Below are 20116 nucleotides of genomic sequence, written 5' to 3'. Positions count from 1 at the left end.
CCCCCCCCACCCAAATTTTTTTATTTTTTTTTATTTTTCTTTTAAGATCATCTCACAAATTACCACCACACCCTCACACTATACCCCACCCCCCCCCCCTCCAATTTTTTTTTTTTAAACGGTTATGTTTGAAATACCGTCCAACCATCGCACCCAAAAAATCCCCATCCCCCCCCATTTTTTTATATTTTTTTTCGCTTTTGTGGAAGATTAATGTAATAAATGTCCACAACCCCACACTATACCCCTCTTCACTCCACCCCTCCCTTCTTTGTGATTGAAAATGAGAGTCCCTTCACCTTTAAAAAGAAAATAGATGAGCGGTCTGCACCCGCAAGGCGGTGCTCTTGTTTGGTATATATCATCGCTCATTATTCTAAACGAAAATGTTATTATTAAGAAACATTAAACAATACGTCTTAAAATGTCATTTAAAGCTTACAAACATATGCCATTCTTATTTAAAATAGGATAATTCTTACACGTTGAACCAACGCATTGTAAATATTTCTACTAAGAATTCTATACAATAATACACAAACGGCAGCTAAATCATCAAGGTGGAAACCTATTGTATTGGTTGTGTGCAACATAGCAATGAATGATTTCCTGGTAATTAAAATGTAGCTCAAATAAAATGAAGTTTGATCTCTGTCTTTATTCTTTGTTCCAATTTTCCATTCACCGTTATAAATAATAATTTAATAATATGTTAGTTAGCTAATCTTTCGTATAATATTCAACGTGTTGAAGATAAAAATTAAAATATTATAACATGATAAATTTTGCAACAGGGAATCAGAGAGAAAGGTGGGAAGGTTCTATATCGCTCCTACAGCAGTCTTCGAAATTAGCTTTTAAAAGTTACATGCCAGTCGGGCCAGTTATTTAAGATTTTTTACATGCCCAACAAATGTTTTACATGCCCGAACTTTTTTTAACCAAAAATAAAACAATTAACAACATTTTAGCACTTTAATGCAACTCATACGTCATAGTAAAGCAGAACATTTGAATAGTAGCATAATCAGTCACTAGAATAAAGACAGATAAGTTTGTTAACATGATCTTCATCAATCTCATCATCCTCATCACTTTCTTCTTCATCATCGCTGTTGTAACATTCAGCAAGCAGACCATCCTCGTTAATATCCAACTGAAAGTAATATCAACATAATTGATCATTTAGTTATTGTTACCAATGAGGTAGCTAGATAATTTATTATCTAGGTTTGCTTTTATATCATTTTAAAATCAATTTCTTAGTTTTTACATGTTCATAAGCTGATACCTCTGCATGCTGAACCTCATCCTCCTCATCAATGTGGATGTAATCAGCCTCAGGTGCTGAGGACTTCCGCTTGTACCCCTGGACTCTGCGCTGACGGCCTGATGGAGTGACCTAAGAATAAAAGTTATGAATCAGTTTATATGTGCCAATTACTAATTGAAAATGACTTATTTGAAACTAATACTTCAATTTAATTTGTGCACGGTTCCATTGTTTACCATGAAGTTCTCTATGGCTGGCCTTAGATCAAATTCTGCGATAGATTGCCCCAGCTGGTTTACAACCATGAGGTTGTTGAGACTGTTGATATTAAGCCGTCCACGCCTTTTCGTCTTTGCCAGCTTCATGATTGAGAATCCGCACTCATTTCGAACTGAAGTGGATGGAAGGCTCCGAAGAAGTTCTATCACTTTGAGGATGTCATCAAATCCAGAGTCAGAGACAGCTTTGTAAACAGATGTCCAGCTCAGTTGGCCTTCCGGGGTGTCAGTAAACTCCTTTGGAAACCTTAAAATGATAATATTGATAATTCTGTTTGATTTTAATATAAGCATAATGACACAAAATATTAAAACCTGTTTTAAAATTTGGACACCAAATGAAGTCTGTAAAATATATAAAATGAAGCGTTTAAAACACAAGTAATAATTACTTCTCAATAATGAGCGCCTTGAGAAGCTGCCACTGGCTGACAATTCTGTCTGAATCACAGTCTGTATCCTCTAAGACAGAGCGAAACTGCTCAACAACTGCTCGAATTGCATCCGTTCCAAAGTCTGAAAAAATATATCATGGTATGACAAAATTGGTAAGAATGTCAATTTTCAAAATAATTATTAGATGGAATGCGTATTTAGTACATTGAGTTATGTGTTTTTATTTGTAGTATTGTTTGAGAGCATCATGTTTATATTTTTACAGAATGAAAAACAAAACAAACAAAAAACAAAACAAACACAGAACAACAACAAACAAACAAGTGTAAACTACAACATCAGCGCCACCTAAAAGAATAAATAAATATAAATTTAAGAACTGTATAATCATTAAATCTGAAAAAGAACAAAACTAATTAAACAGCAACCATTGAGTTTAACCTTTCAGGTGAGTAGCACAGTTTGGCCAATTCTTAAAGTTAATGATGTATTTTGCAGCTACTGCCACATCAACATTATCTGGGAATCTGCTGGTGATGTTGTCAATCAGCTCCCCAGCTATCGTTGGCACTACAATACCCGTCTTATGGCCAGCAAATTTAAGTTTTTCCCCTTTGTATTGGGCTGACTCCAATACTTCTTGTATTGAAGTATGCTTCCTTAAGCAAATCATATAGAAATAAATATATTTGTAACAAACTGGTTTTTATTGCAATATGATTTAACTTCATATACTTTCATATCTAAAATCATTTGTATTTTCATAAAATACTTACTCTTCCTTCAACTGCGACAGGACAGTTCGTGTTGCCGACATCTGTGAGTTCGCATCTGCCAAAGTCAGGTTCTCTCTTTGCAGGGTTTTGCTGAGAGTCACCAGTGGATACAGAACTACCTGTTTATTAGACACATTTATAAAATTAGAATTACATTTTGTGACACCCTTACCCATATTGTGTTTTCAAGAAATAAAAATTTCAGACATTTCTAGGGCCTTAACATGTGTTTTCATTGCACTACCATAATACATAAGTTGATGTTTCTGTTATGGTTGATCTGATATAAAATAATTATATTATCCTTATATTTATGACATAAATCTATAAGTTTGTCTCATTTTGATGACCTTCAAACAGAGCAGGAATGTGATGACATTACCATCTGCAGCTATCTTGGCCAGCCCTTCCGCCTTGGGTGATGTGTGAGAAGCTGATTCCAAATGATGTCGTATGGCTTGATAACCCTTAAAAAAGGCATCCACTGCCTTGTCAAGATGCGGAAGCCACCTTGTACCACCTACACGAGTAGGAAGAACCTGCTTCTGCTTTAGAGCCAGAAAGCTTTCCTTTAGGCCATTTTTCAGTTTGGGGCTCTTTCTGTATAGATAATACAGGCCTATAAGGAGAACCATTGCCTTCTCGTACACCTTGCTCTTTTTCACCGTATCTTTGAATGACAGTTCAAGACGATGCGCCAGACAATGGATAGAGACAAGGTAGGGTCGTGTGTGCTTTAACAGAGCTGCTAATCCAGACTTGGAACCTAAAAGTTTATCAAAGACATTTTAATTTATCTTTATATATCATTTTTTCCAATAAATAATTATCTTCCATTATAAGAACATTGCATTAAAATGATCACATGCTCAGACATATTAAGTTATAAAACATTTTAAATCATATATAATCATATATATTGATAATGACTTAGCAAAAATGGAGGCCAAGAAACGGTACGAGGAGAACAGAGAACGCTCTTTTCAAGAGCACTGGTGCAAAGATCGACCGTGGCTCCAGTACAAAAATGGCACCATGTTCTGTAGTTGGTGTACAGACACAGCAGTGAGGAGAATGTCTTGATGATGTGGCTGTTGATATCTGCAGATGTTGCAGATTGTGCACATCCAATGTTCAAAAATTGGTCTACAACCCCTCCTTTTACAGCAGTTCGGACATACATGTTAATCCATGAAACAGTTACTGCCACTGTTGCATAAAATGAGTGTGAGCTAATTTTATTCAATTTTACATTTTATGTAAGCTATTATATATAATTTTAGTGTAATCTATTGTGTTAACACATTATTTATATTTTGACAAATCAATTATGGATTTATAAACGAACCCTGCATGTTAGCTGCCCCATCTGAGCAGAAACCAACCAGCTTTTTCTCAAACTCTTCCTCAAGACCAAGTGAGAAGAATGTCTTGATGATGTGGCTGTGGATATCTGCAGATGTTGCAGATTGTGCACATCCAATGTTCAAAAATTGGTCTGCAACCCCTCCTTTTACAGCAGTTCGGACATACACTATCTCCATGTCCTCGCCCGTGAAGTCAGCACTGCCGTCACAGGTAAAGGAGAAAAAATTGGCAGACTTAAGTCTCTCAATAACTGGCTGCAGAGTGACATGGGCAATGTTTGACATGAGAATGGCTGCTCCTTTGTCATTGACATAGGACTCTCCTATGTCCAATCCCTTTGCCTTGTCAAGTTGGCAAATGTCAACATAGTCCCTAAAAGACTTATTACGCTTGGCAATATAATGAGCTGTTCTAAATTTTATAGCTAATTTGTCATAGTCAGCTTTTTTCAACTGAATGAGACACCTGTCAGCCTTGGTCTCGGTCACATCTTGAGTAGAACTGGAAAATTTGACAGTACTACGCTCATGTAGTTTGGTTTTTTCATGCACTTTAATTGTTTCAAGTTTAAGAACATTTGCACCTTCAACAAAATTGCACAATTTATCTTTGGGTGTCACTGCTGTGTCTGTACACCAACTACAGAACATGTTGCCATTTTTGTACTGGAGCCACGGTCGATCTTTGCACCAGTGCTCTTGAAAAGAGCGTTCTCTGTTCTCCTCGTACCGTTTTTTGGCCTCCATTTTTGCTAAGTCATTATCAACTTTCCGTTTTTGAAGTGTTTTTCCGGGCTTATCCCCATCAACATACCTTAGAAACTGCATCCTATGACATTTGTTGACATTGACAATGACGAAAACGGAAGCGTATTACTTGATTGAAATAATCGATTGAAAAAGCATCTACTCGATTAATTTCTAGAGAAACCGTGGATAAGAACCGAATGTGACCGAAATGCATCGGTCAAAAACAATAACGATGACGTTCGCAAGCAGGTGCGTGATGTTAAACAAATCGAATTTCATTGTTTTACAACTTCCGGCAAGTTGTTTTGTTCGCAAAATTGAAAAATAGATTTGAAAATATCAAGAATAACTTACGATTTTTTTTTATAAACTATCAATTGGCTTAAATTATTTACATGCCTGGCGGGCGACAAACGTTATTTTTTTCATGTGCCCGGCAGTAATTTTACTCGCCACGGGCGATCGGGCGTGTGCTAATTTCGAAGACTGCTACAGCAATGAGCCTCATTTTATAATGTGATGTCATAGTAATGACGTCAAAATACACGAAGCGTTATATCGTTCAATGTCGATAATTTCTGAGTCTAATCGTTGTTAAATTTCATACGTGTTATTATACAAATAATAACACATTTCCACTCGTTGCTACGCCTTATGTTTGATAAAATCACTTATTAAAATATAATGCGATGTTAAATGTAAAAACATAACAGTTATTCAATATCATATGCGATTTAAGTGTCACGTACAAATGACGAATCCTCTTGAACAGTGTTTTTTAATACCACACATTCAATAAGTTCGATAACATACGACAAATATGCGTGAATTAGATAGTATAACAACCTTTCCAGTATCGTTATTATGAAGTTTAAGTGATAAATCCTTAAATAAACGAGAAAGTGGTGGGTAACGATGAAATAACTTATATTGCATTGTTATGTTTATATACATAAATTATGCTAATGCACATCACGACTTTCGCGAATCGACCAATGTTGTTTAAGTTTAAATACCTCCGCAACTGAACAAATGGTAATATCAATGCCAGAAACGTCATAACAATGTTCCTGCAATATACGTATGCAACCAAGGTTATACAACGCTTGGTTATAGTTAATTCTACCACAGTCACACACGCATGCACATTATAATTAGAAGGGAGCTTACCGTGGGTTATTGCCCCGATATACCAACGATTGTTTCAAGTGACATAATTTTGATTGTCCGCGCACTGTTTATGGACGTCATCAGATTTGCATTGCTGTGGTGACGTCACGTTTTCGCGGAAAGGTGGAGGACGTTACGTTAATATATCCTCGAGTCTTGTAAATTCGTGATAGTTAAATGAATTTGGCCATAATAACAATAAACAACAGATAATATGATTAAAATTTCTTTACCTGCAAAAGTATTCCAATTTCCTTTTATTCCTCGTAAGATGCAAGTTATAATTCCTATTGTCCATCAACAAACGAAGGAAATTCGAAGTCATGTATAAAATATGGCGGCCGGTGACGTAGTACACAATTTTGTGACCTCTGACCTACGCATAATTTAACACTGAAGAGGCACAGTAAAACAGGCCAAATAAAAGTAATTAATAGTTTTTGTACACTTGATATATTTAGTAATGGAATGGGATGAGTTTCGTTGAGAAAAACATTTAAAAACTGTAACAACATATCAATAGCTTGAAACTATTATAAATTGAATGTGAAATCAAATGTTAACAATGTTTGCAACAATGACCATTCATAAATCCCCAACAGTTTTTATTCTTCATGGTGAGCTGGTGAGGCACAGCAGGGGCAATAGAAATCACTGTGGCGCCGTACAACCTTTGTATTGCTGCAATAAGGAATATGCACCCAATGCTTACAGGGCATACCCCTCCTCATCCCAACACACTGTGTCCACTTGTATATATAAAGAACATAAATGTTCTGCCCTGCTGGTGGTTTTCTTCGGCTACAGACGCAACATAACTCACAAGGGTCATCCACATCAGACTCGCTGGATGAAGAGTTGTATATCCTTTTGGAGGTTGCAGCTTTAGAGGTATTATCAGATGCCTTTAGCGCACTTGTTGATTTTTTGGGGGCCTTTCCTTTACCCTTTTTTGACCTTTAGTTAACTTTGTTGATTTTTTACTGTACCCTACGTCTTCCTGATGTTTAAGCATCCGTGCCTCAGTATGGGGTTCAGTAATGGCCTGTCCTGATACAACAGCACTCATTGTGCGGCGTGTCTTCTTGGAAAGTACTCCCTCTCGTTTTACGTTGAATAATTTGGTAACACGACTGTCAAAGAATCTTTTAATAGTTCCTGGTGTGTGAGAAGTAGAAGCTGATGTGCCACCAACTAGGTCCACCACAGGTTCAATATGTGCATCATCCGTATGTAACGGTAAGTCTGTTCTAATTCCCCCTTCCACAGTCTTCTGAGAATCAGTGTCTTCTTGCTTTTCTTGGTCAAGAGCATCAAACACTTCTGCTGGCTTCAAAATGTAACTATAATAGAAGCATTGAAAGGGAAAATACCTGACTTTTTGAAGGCTGAATGCAAATTTTCAGCTGAAAGGGCCTTGATATATACCTTTGAAGCAAGCTCACGAACATCATAACGATTACAGTACATGCAGATTGACGCGTAAACTTATGGCATTCCGCATTGTACGTTCGCTGAAAGGGTCCGTAGATACCAACATCCATAGGTTGCAATATATGGCTTGTGTGGGCTGGTAGGATGAAAAGTATGATATTATGAGACTAAGCCCATTCCACCAAGCGAACAGACACATGTGATTTATGGCCATCGAGCAATAACAGGAGATGTTGGTTGTCGTTCCTTGCAGGAAGAAATTTCATGAGGTGGTTTGTGAGATATTTTCGAAAAATCTCTGCATTGGACCACCCGCTGTCACTCATGGATGAATCTGCACCAGGTGCAGCCCCTTTCATCAGGTCTGGAGTAAGCCGATTTCCTGCAAACACAAAATATGGGGGAACATCCACGCCACTAGCACTTCCACAACCTATAATGGTAGTTGTGCAGGATTTCCCAGCTGTAACAGCAGGAGGATGGAGATTGTGTCCTGCAACTACTGAAGGTGGAGTGTGACACTGGGTAATGCCCTTTTCATCAATATTGAAGATTAGATGTGGCTTATCTTTTAAGTCATACTTATCCATAATCTTATCTAGTTCAGCAAAGTAGTTGTGAACAACAGTGGCAGAAGCAGATTGAGCCCTACACTGCTCAAGTCCTCTTGGTTTAATGACACGTAGCTCTGGCCACCTATTAAGAAAAGAGTAAAACCATGTCATGGAAAATGGATTTGATACAGTTCGTCTGTTTAGCTGTACTGCAAAATCAGATGCAACGTCAACGACTTCCTGACGTGTGTATCCATAGCCCAGAGTGGCAACGGACTTGAGATGATCAACCAGCCTGGATTCTTCTTCACAGGACAAAATAGGAACACGTCCTGCAGCTACAGTGTCAATGTGGACTTTTCCCAGGACACGATCCCTCAAGGACAGAAACATTGTCCTCAATAACACGTTTATAGGCATTCGTTAGTGTGGTAGGCGAATACAGCTTATATTTCTGCCTTATAGGCTGTGGATGAGCCTGAAAAAAGTGAGGTTATTTTAGCCATCAAATAGTAAATCCATCTCCTAATTAAAAAATTTGAAGTTTTTGGTCAAACAATATATTTTGGACCAATTTATAGTAGTAAAAATCACAATGTTATGTACAAAGCAACGACTATGTAAAATGTCCAATATGAAAATATTTAAAAAAAATCCTTAATATTTCTTATTTTTTTCAACCTAAAATTTAGTTGTACTTGGCCTTTTTCAAAAGGCGTTGTCACGTGATCACAAAAACCGAGCCTTCTGCTCGCAGACGGATATTTAGATCACAGCTGTCCTTCCTGTTTATTGATGAAAAACACATTTTTAAGACAGAAGGTCAGTGGTAATAGTGAAAAAGGGTTTTTTGCTCTCATAATGCAAAAACCAATCGTAACTATCCTGTTTAAAGCGCATTCCGACAAAAAAATCGTTCCAATGCACGGCGAATGACAGTTAGTAAACAAATCGTCAGACGGCTTTCCCGGAAAACCCGGATGTTCACGTGATACACAAAAATACGCAACGTCACGAAATTGTAAGTCTAACGAATTTGGATAACCCGACGATAATTCTCATTTATAACCTTTAAATCGCGGATAACTTATTAATGAAATCGCGTAAGAATCGAAATAATCGACGTGTAATTAATACTCATCGGAACTCCAAACCGTTGGTTATGACCGCACAAACCAACGCTTACACGTCGATTATTTCTTAAATCACCCGCATTGGGACTGGGATGTTGAGCGAACTGCTTGTTTATTGCACAATTAAGAATGCAATTTATGAGTCAAGATCATGCATCTTTACATATATTCGTGTACGTACAATGTTGCAAAACAAAACATGCATATTGAATTTTCAAACATATAGTTTGCCAATCGGTTCGATGCGAATAATGCTAACGTATATTTATTTTTTGAAGTTGTTACTAGTGTAACATATTATAATAGTCCGCCGGTCCTGCAAATATGCTTTTCCATCGCCTTTAAATAACCTACACTTCCACATCGAGTCCGTAGCTACCGTTTGTGTATTATTGTATGTTATGCACAGCGAAAACGTAACCACATGGCTCTCGTTTGGTAATTGGAGTTGAATTGAGGCGATCTGCAACATCAGTGATGGAGCAATTCAATTTATTTAAAATGCTAGACTTATAATATATTGCTAGCCAGTGTAGGCCTTATTGCATTTTTGAGACCCACGCAAAAAATAATTAACAACATATGACTTTCAAAGCCGAACATTTAAATTTACTTTCTTAACAAGTGCCGATGTTAGAGTGAAGTGAAGATGGGAGATCCCAAAATATATGTCCTGTATATGAGTTTAAATTCAATAATATATATATATATATATATATTATATTATGATTCGTCATTTACGTTTCTGAAGACTGGCTCTCTTTAGCAATTTTGGTCGGCATATTTATAACTGATACTGTTCATAAGAATGAATGTTTGAATGAACAGTCTTCATCCGGTTACAAAAGATTCTTAGGCTTCACCTTAGGTGTCAAAATCTTTTTCATTAACACCTGTATTTCCATGCTGTGCCTCAAATAGATTTGTTTACCGTACACTTGAGCATCATTCTAGTACAACATTTGTATAAGGTAAGATGAAGTATATGTCTGCCTTAACCAGAAAAAATATTTATATAGTATAAATTGATACACAACATAATCATGAGTATGATCTTTCAGTATAATAATGTGTTTTAATTTAAGTATGGTTATCTTTAAATATATCAGAAATCTGTAGCCGCAAAAAATGTGTCCGAACCTAGCCGAATATGTGCAAAGACTTTACAACTTTTCTACTCACATGCAGACTTCCCTAAAGCAACACTTTTCTAACTTTAATATGTTGTTTTATACCAAATACCAAAAGCTTCACTCATAACTCATAACTTCAAGTTTGAAACGTTAGACAAGTGTATTGTTATTGTTAACCAATGCTATATCTTAAACTGTAAATACAAATTAAGTTGATTTATGTTTAAAGCTGATCATGTGTATGATTAAAAGGAAACTTGAAGAAGTGTTTCCTTCTTGTGTGCGTTATTCCTTGAGAATTGCATTTCAAAATTATGTGTGAAGTTACACATATTGCAACTATGCAGATGTATATTTCCAGATATAAAATTAAAAAGCAACTATTAAGTAAAAATTGTTCATCTATGGTAAATTTACACCGCCAGTATTTCAATAACCTGATGGGATTCTTAGTCACTACATATAAGACGGATACGTTCACTTATGTTAATAATAGTTACGTTACGGGTTGCAGCTACTACGTCAGCCGCCACACCAATATTTACGTCAAATGCATACAACTGGATGTCTACCACAAAGCAAACGGCAACAACGATGTCGACTTCAACAAGTACCATCAACAGCACAGGTAATATCGACATATAAAACTGCCTGCTTTATTTTATGTAATACAATATTATATATTATGTTTAACACAATTATTTAATAAATCAAGTAACAATAAACTAAACACAATGCTGTCGACAAAGTTGTCTACATGTTATGCCAATTTCATACGGAACTTTGGATTGCTCATTCGAATGTGTTTTAACATATGTATTATTGAATAAGAAGTTAATCTTGTGTTTTATGCTCATGTCTGTTTTTATACTTGCTAAAGTGCATAAAAAAGCAAATTATGTTTAAAGTTAATGAATTTTAGCTTGATATTTTTTACGAAATATGCAGACGTCACATCAGATCTGGATTAATCTTATTATTGTATTGAGCTAATCTCGATAATAATCTTCATTTTTAAAACTGTCAAAAACTGCAATTTTCTTATCGGTCCACCCAAAGTAACTAAAACAAAATACATCAAATATATACATATACATATTATGATGGCGTGTATCGTGCCATTGTGTTACTTTAATCATTCGCCATGCATTTGAAATTACATTTTAGTATTATGCCATGTTCACAAATGTCAAACAAACAGCAAAATAGCTGCAAGAATACTGCCCATGTTTTTTTTCAGGGTTCTCATAGGAGCCCAAACGTGTGTATAAAAATGGTATATGTGTATGTTAAACACGTTTCAAACTATGTAAAGCTAAACGTATGTTTAAATAAGAATAGCATATGTTTATACCATTATCTTGAACAGTTCTTTTATGAGACCTCAAGTTGTATTGCATTATCAGGCGCATTATAATATAAACATTCCGTATGTTTAGCGGCGAAGATTCATCTACTTCAAATGCTATAGTATATTACTTATAGCACTTTGCACATAATTATATCAAATAAATACAGTTTAAGGTTGCGTCGATCTCCACTTTCCCGAACACTTGGAACAATCGGACCCAACATTCAACATATCAAGATCCTACTAATTCCTAGCCATGCTTTGGTGTATTGTCAACCTGGTTAAAGCGCATTCCTGGCCAGCCAACACACATACTCAGACCACTTTCAAATCACGTGCAGAGATGGTGCCTGGAAATCCTACTCCATTTGCCAGAAGATAGGTAATTATATACCATTACATATCTTATTCAGTTTCTTAAAGTGTATAATATTGTTGTTGTTTTTTTTTAATTTTTTAGTGATGACATCATTGTCTTAGAAGTCTGAGTAGGGACTACATTTTTAAAAATTGAATTGCATTTAATTTAGAATGTCTTTTGAGCTTACATTTACAAATTCATCAAAATTAAAATATGGCTAGCAATGTAATTAAATAAAACCGTTATTGCTTATAATATCTTAGAATATATAAAGAAAAATACATTATATATATAATTTTAATCTCGTATTTCTATATTTAACACGGCTACACTCATTATGAAAATAAATACTTTCTCACTTAACTGAAAACATTAAGAAGCACATATATTCTTCAGATTTATCTTTTATCCATACGATGAATTTATTTATAATTCGTATAGAAAATTTTCTTTCAATAACATACTATCTTTGCTCATCAGCCGCTTGTACATATTCTTTCAAAATTATTGTTTTTGTAGATGCAGTACATATGATCGGATAGCAAATCGTCTTTCACATAGAACTGGAATATTGTGCTGCGGTTAAATAAGTATTGGGCAATAATTACATTGTAAATTATTTGTGTCGTTGGTCATCCAGCTCCTGGTTTTTGTAATAAGTACACAACTTCTATTGAAAAAACGAACTAAACAATGAATACATTCGTAAGAGAATTGTACAATAATTCATTGTTGTTCTATTTGTAAAACAGATGGTCGTCAGAGTGTGTAAGGTTACCCAAACATAAAATAATGTTTTAAAGGGATAGAAGACTTTACACCAAAACTCATATTTTTGAGGTAGCTTCATATCAGTCTATAACAGTAATTTGAACTTATTTGATCTAATTTGAACTAATCATCTAACTGACATTAAGATGCAACGAAGAGAATAAAATAATATTCATTATAATACATGCTTTTGCAAAAATAATTATAGGCGTTAATCGCGAAATGAAACATTGCTCATAATTGATTAATGCATAACTGCCAGTGTAGATGTTCATCTATATCATGGACTATTCAATTTACCATACTGTGGAAATTGTAAGCATAATTGGAGTTGTTTAAATAAATTCCTTATATTACATTTAAGAGTCGTTTATATGAGTTCCACATGACTGACAATACCAAACACTCAAACATGCATTACTTCAATGCCATCATTACCAAATATTCACGCAAAATCTGATTGTTTTTACATATTCCTTCACACTTACACTTACACACGCACATTTCTAAATTTTATTTAAGATCGGTTATCAAAACAATTACGCGTGTTGTTTGAAAGGTGCTAAATATATGCCATCGAAATAAACAGGCGATCGATGTCCTCAAAGTACAGGTTTTAATCAATGAACAAGTTGTTGACACGTTTGACAAGTTCAGCTCGACCGATGAAATTGTAGTGTCATTTTGAAGTGTTTTCACCGGACTCGCCACAATTTTTATGAAACTAAATTGAATCTATAAAAAACTACTCTTTGCTTTAAATAAATAGAATTAGAGAAAATTAAGTAAATACGCATATTTGACCAACATTGGAACAATTTTGGACCCACAACTGTTCCCTTTTCAAATTAGTTAACATACCTAAATCTATGTATATTTTGCATTAGACAAGGACGTATTCTATTATTGATAATATTACTTTTTTAAACAACGATTATTTGGCTTTTGCATATTTAATATGTAATCAAACATCAAATTATAGTTCTCAACAAAGAAAGTTCACATTAGTACACTAGTTTGAATAGATTGATGTGGAAATATGTATTAAAATAAATATATTAAACTATGTACTGCTCTAAAACCACAAATTATACAAGTGTACTGTTTTATATATAAAGGCGAATATTTATTCGCTACTAAGTTTGTTCAAAACCTGTTAATGGTTTGAACATGTGTCTCGCCGCGGGTTTCATATTGAAAATATAGATTTGTATTGCAAAATGACGTGAATGATTTTCCACGATGAAAACACGAGGCCCGATGGTGAAAAATACAGTATGATCCGCCACATGCTATCCGTGTCCGCCTTGAAAGGGAACCAGACAAGCGAGTTGACTTCAAGTTTTGTGAAATTCAACATCAAGCGAGGGTGACTCTTCACACAACAACCAGCTACATGTTATATGTAGACACAGGCTTTGATAGAACGACGCTGTACATATTCACCCGAAAGCAAACAATATTAATAATTTGCGGCTCGTGTGTTAAAGTTTAAGGTTAAAAGTTTGGCGTGTTATTCAATCGGTATAAACCCGCAATATTTTGAATTCAAAGTTTTAAGGCGGGTACCATATCTAAAATCGTGTTATGTTTTATTGCATGTTTGTGTCGTCATGTATTGTATAGGCTATTCGCCACTTGTCTCAAATAACTAAAGGACTAATACGAATTTATCTCAATAACAGGTGTCTAGAGTTTCGTGATTTCTACATATATACATTGATAACTGCATAAATAACGTTGTCATTTTTTGTGTTCTAGTTTGTTTTATATACTCATCAAAATATATGCAATTTGCAGTATATGAATTACGTTTTAAAATAAAGGGTTGTGCATGTTCTTTTATTAAGCTTACATTAAACGTTCACGTTATTGAACTTTACAATATAATGTATGTTGAAAGTGAAAGCACGTTTGACGTCAAATGTGAGCTTTTGTTTTTCTGAAAGAATCTGCAACGGTTATTCTTTCTGCATGCGACGATTAAATACCTTTCGGCCTAATTTACAATACTACCTTCAACTTTACAGCCTATACAGTCATCTGCAATTGACGTTAACTAAAATTAGAACACCGAGACTCCCAGCATTTAATAAACATATCTGAATTAGGTTACAATAATATGATAACTCATTTTAACGATGGCATTCTTTCTTACTTCTTTAAATTCGTGTATATGTAAAGCTTGCAATGTACCGTAGAAAAGTACGTATATTGTCAATCAGTGCACCTTGTATGTAATTCTCATTGGACAAGAAAATTATCGGGAGATTAATTCAGTGATGAACACCATATCAGTATGTATTTATCAATATTTTCGTTCAGACATTTAGATATGTTGCGAAAAGGTAATAATTATATGAAGCTGGGAACGCGATTTTGACTATTCTGGTCAAAAATGACTTTCAGTTCAGCACATATTATGAAAGTAATACATGTTAATAATCAAAATCCGAAATTTGAGCATCCAATTCCTAACAATGACGAAGTTATGCCATTTTTGTGTATCATGTCATAAAATGGAATAGCGCTGTTTTGTATGAAATAACGTTTCAAACCAATTTGTATCATTACATGTTATGCTGATTAGTTTGTATTGATACGAACTCAATTGTTCGCGAATGTTGATCAATATAATTGATTACAAAGAACATCATTAATTGCAGTTTTTTAAATCATTAAATACTCATGGTTGCAATGGAAACAAAAAAATAGTTTTTTTCATATTTATTACGATTGTAAAGAATGTAAGACAAAAAATAACAGCAAAATCAACAAAATAAGTTCTTGACAAATATGGAGCATGGTAAACATATTCACAATATTACAAATGTATGCACAATTTCCGGCAATAGGCGTGTATTCAGAAATTGAACATTTTGTATAGCTTATATATATATATATATATATATATATATATATATATATATATATATATATATATATATATATATATATATATATATATTTGTTTTTTGTTCAACAATAGATTAAATAAATAAGACAACATTAATAAAGTTTACAGTTACTATGGAAACAGTAAATTGGCAATTACAATATACATGATATTTGTTACCAACAATGTAATTTTAGTCAATATATTATCAAACTTAGCATACGTGTAGATAGAAAACAAAATGCACTCATTGCATACGCAGGGGTTCAAAAACATGCTTTTCAACTAAAACAAAATTAAAGCAATAAGCACAACAAATTTAATGTCACACGTCACCATAGATTGAAACTAACACAACATAATGTTTGTTTACCGGTAAAAATATAATATACACATAACATGAACTCATGCATTTACATCACAAATCTTGTCAATATGACAAACATCAGTATTAGTGATATTTTCAGAACACATACCATGCAATACAGTGTATGTATTATGATATAAAGAATATTGTATAGTGAATATCACTATGAGAGATTAAAATATCATTAATCATAAAATAGATTTAATGTATCTGATTTAGTGTACAGAATAAACAAAAATCTATACAATGTACATCATATCCCATTATGATTAACATACTGTAAGATGCTTACTACGTTTTCTTATGGATTACATAGTTATTAAAACAACAACACAAGATACGCATAGTTGATTTTATGTACTACAAATTCATGCATATCAATCAAAATGTATTTGTGTTATTCTTTGATGAAAAATGACCTGTTAAGTCTGGAAAAAAAAATACATGTTTAAAAAAGGTCAATCACAGCACAATATGCACATAATATATTGTCCATATTATCATCCACACAATGTCCAAACTGACAGTAAGATGTAAACTTGGTAAGCTGAGGTTGCACCAGAATATGCAACATTCATATTTGAAGACCTGCAATAATTAGTACATATATATGACTGAATCCTTATAAGCAACCATTCCTTATAATAACACAAACAAAATTTAATCAATTTATATTTTCAAATAAAATATTTTTGTTTTGTTCGGAATTCATTCTTAAGCATCCATATATGAACAGAGAACAGAGCAAAATAATACTAACAATTATAATTAGTAAATGTTCTAAATTAAAACATTAAAGTATAATGCTTTTTAATTACTTGATAATACATTTATTTTATTCATTATGTAATTTATACAATTATGTATGTAAGTATTAATTATATTATTTATTGTCGTCGCCATAGTATTGAAAACAAGAATTAACTAAGCTGGTTACATGCTTATCTCTTCCATGGCAATACTGTTTGATCAAGCGCGTAAAGTGTTTTCCATCCTGTAACATAATACATGTTTTTCTATAAATACATAATTCTGTTCTTTGAAAAAACATCCACATAACTTTGCATAGGATTATATTTTTTAATTACAGGATGCAAAACACATATAAGGTAAAAATATGCAGGGTGTAAGTCATATGATACTTGATAATAATGAGCACTTGTGTTGGTGTTCACTGATCGATTGAATGCAGATTAAGAATACAATAAATATATGTTCTATTTAATCATGTGCACAACCATTAATATGGACATCTACAACTAAAAATTCTGACAAGAATACAATCATTAAAATGTATACTCATAAACATCATCAAATAGAATTAATGAGATTCCTGAAACTGTCATTGTGTTGTCACTACGAAATTAATGGCAATTTTATTGCTTACTTGTCATCGAGGGATTGCTGAGAAATTTGCCAAAGAAATTGTATTATACAACCATATTCAATTCACATTGTGTCTGCTGTCAACTGTGACACGTAATCGTTCGATTACACGTCATGCGCATATTGCCATAATGACGTGACTCGCATTAACTGCATAACTTTGCTCCATGGTGAATATTGCACGTCCATTAATTTCCTTTAATGTCAATATATCAGAAGTACTGTGTTTCTCCTTAACTTGTATCTCTTTGCAAATCATATAGGGTTAATTATATGAAATGATAAACGGGCATTGTGTCTAAATTTTTATAGTTACTAAAAATTGCTTCATTAGCACTCAGATTACTTATCAAACGTATGAAAAGATATCCCCAACTAAACTAACGTTAGAGATAAACGCTATTCTAATGACGCAAATTAATTTTGTTATACTAACAATATACGCATTTGTCTAATCAATAAAATGCATTGTGTTTTATTTTTTTTATTTAATTAGACAAAAACAATTTACAGACAACCACAGCTACTAACTCAACACCTGCAACAACAAATACAGCAACAACTCCTGTATCAACAAATACTACAACAACACCTGCACCAACACATATGACAATAACACCTGCACCAACAAATATTTCCACAATACCTGCAGCAACAGCAACATCAGCAACAACAAATACGACATCAGCTCTTGCATCAATATAAACTACAACAACACCTGCACCAACAACACGTACAACGATTACAGTGACTAGTGATGCAACGCCAGCAAAAACAAATCATCTGCTGTCATCTACAACAATTAAACATTTCGGTATGTGAATTAAGTATTCATTGTATGTGAATAATAAGCAAACGGTTTTTGTTGTATTATATATACCATAGCAAGAGTGTTGAACATATAGTCCAGAGAAGAAAAAAAGATCATCTACCAAATGTTTAAAAGGCTTGAATAACAAGTGAAGTGTATTTCAAAATCCAAAACGTGATATAATAACCCTGTATCGTGCCCATATATTATTATCCCATTTGGATTTGTTCAGTAGTAAAGAATAATAGATAAGTGTCTTTGTGTACTTGATTTGAACCGATTAATTAAAGAAAGAAGACAGCGAGTCTCGCCAACTGAATATCATTTATTTAAAAAATGAACAACTAATTTAGGCGCGATTGGTCATTGTCGACTCAGGTACAATTTAAAAGAAATCCGGGTAATCTTCAGCACCCAATGCGAAAACAGTTATATTTTCCCAAAACTGTCTGACCTCGTGTCCGACAAAAACATAATTTTGGTTTGGTTTCAAATGGAAATACATATAGGAATTTTTTTTAAATCCGGACATGTTTATTTAACTTCGATAGATTATTATATTTTAAAATAAAACAAATTTTACCATGCAGTCGAACTTGCTATCTTTGCTGGTGACGTAACGAACTCCAAGTGCAATAATTAGAACTAGTCGAATATTGCACATTGTTTCGTGACGTGGCCGACACAAGTTTTGATTGGTTCAATAGAACTTTAATGGTTTCAATCCTTATGGTTATAGTAAATCATAAGCGTGGAACCACAAAACCGTCGCCTGTTCAGATTTAGTGCGAAAGTAAGCACTCGAAGCGGCTGTTTCAACGATCATATTACTTGTTATGATTCTGCACTTGTTATTGAACGTTTTATATATGCTGTAATTGAATAGGTTTGAATTAATTTGTAAATGTATTGTATTTATAATTGTTAAACGTTGTGAACGTCATAATAATTAAAAAACCTAAAAAATGTATTTTTGCTATTGTTTGCTTAAAAAAACAAGGTCATGTAATATATGTTGAGGTCCGGTAAGTTTTAATAGTTATCTGACATCATGTTCGGTAAGATGTTTGTGCATGGGTTGCTCTTCAGTATCTACAAAGTACCCTGAATACGAAAAATAAGCTTAAAACCCGGAGTGCGACCGGGTACCTTTAAGCATATTTGCCGTACCCAGGGTACATTTTAGTATACTTATGAGTTCTCGTTATACTTTTTAATAGAACCTGAGCCGACAATGACAAATTGAGCTACACTGAGTAGTAATTTTAAATGCATATATATTTCAATGGCTTCATTAAAAGCTCTTAGATAACGTTGCGATAAATTAGTGTCACCATAAGCGATAATTATAAATCAATAGTAATGATTTTGTGTCGGTATAACGTTCACAGAGTCAAAAGCTCGATAAAAAATTCCAAGAAGTTTGAACATATATTTAACGTATTGTTATAACAAATAATTGCAAACAATAATTGAGTATTATCGGTTGTCAATCGCCGTATATGACATGACATTTCAGTTTAAATAGCATAGATCAATGTATATGAGATTAACTTTAAATCACACCTTGAAGTCACACAAATCAATGTATACGAGATCAGCTATATATTGCAGTTTTCAATAACAAACATGAATTTATAAGAAATCATATATTTAAAAAGCATTGCATATTAATGAACATCCAAACTCAGATCAGCTGATATTTTCCAAATGGACATACACTGAAAATACCATTTTCTGTTTCTAGATAACACAATATGGCCGAACAGTTAATGCTAGTTTTGGAATTATCACTAAGTTTTGAAACATGCTAAAATAACAAGGTAGGTTTGTAGATTTTGATATTCAAAATATCAAAAGTTGCACTAAGATATTTATAAATGTCTTTAAGTAAACAGACAACGATATG

The 20116-nt window shown here is 33.7% G+C and overlaps 1 protein-coding gene across 1 annotated transcript; it reads right to left on the bottom strand.

Annotated features, from left to right (window-relative positions):
• Positions 1 to 961: 961 nt before the first annotated feature.
• Positions 962 to 4837, bottom strand: LOC127878427 (zinc finger protein 862-like). Its single transcript, XM_052424952.1, has 8 exons — positions 4072 to 4837; positions 3074 to 3489; positions 2724 to 2842; positions 2389 to 2606; positions 1944 to 2067; positions 1510 to 1798; positions 1292 to 1402; positions 962 to 1156 (listed from the first exon to the last, which is right to left on the bottom strand). The coding sequence occupies exons 1-8, from the start codon at positions 4835 to 4837 to the stop codon at positions 1028 to 1030; spliced, it is 2172 nt and encodes a 723-aa protein (XP_052280912.1). The 3' UTR covers positions 962 to 1027.
• Between the last annotated feature and the right edge of the window lie 15279 nt (positions 4838 to 20116).

This window comes from Dreissena polymorpha, chromosome 4, assembly GCF_020536995.1.
Source record: "Dreissena polymorpha isolate Duluth1 chromosome 4, UMN_Dpol_1.0, whole genome shotgun sequence".
Lineage (NCBI taxonomy): Eukaryota > Metazoa > Mollusca > Bivalvia > Myida > Dreissenidae > Dreissena > Dreissena polymorpha.
Note: the sequence above shows the minus strand (reverse complement) of the source record. Positions and strands in the feature narration are given on the sequence as shown.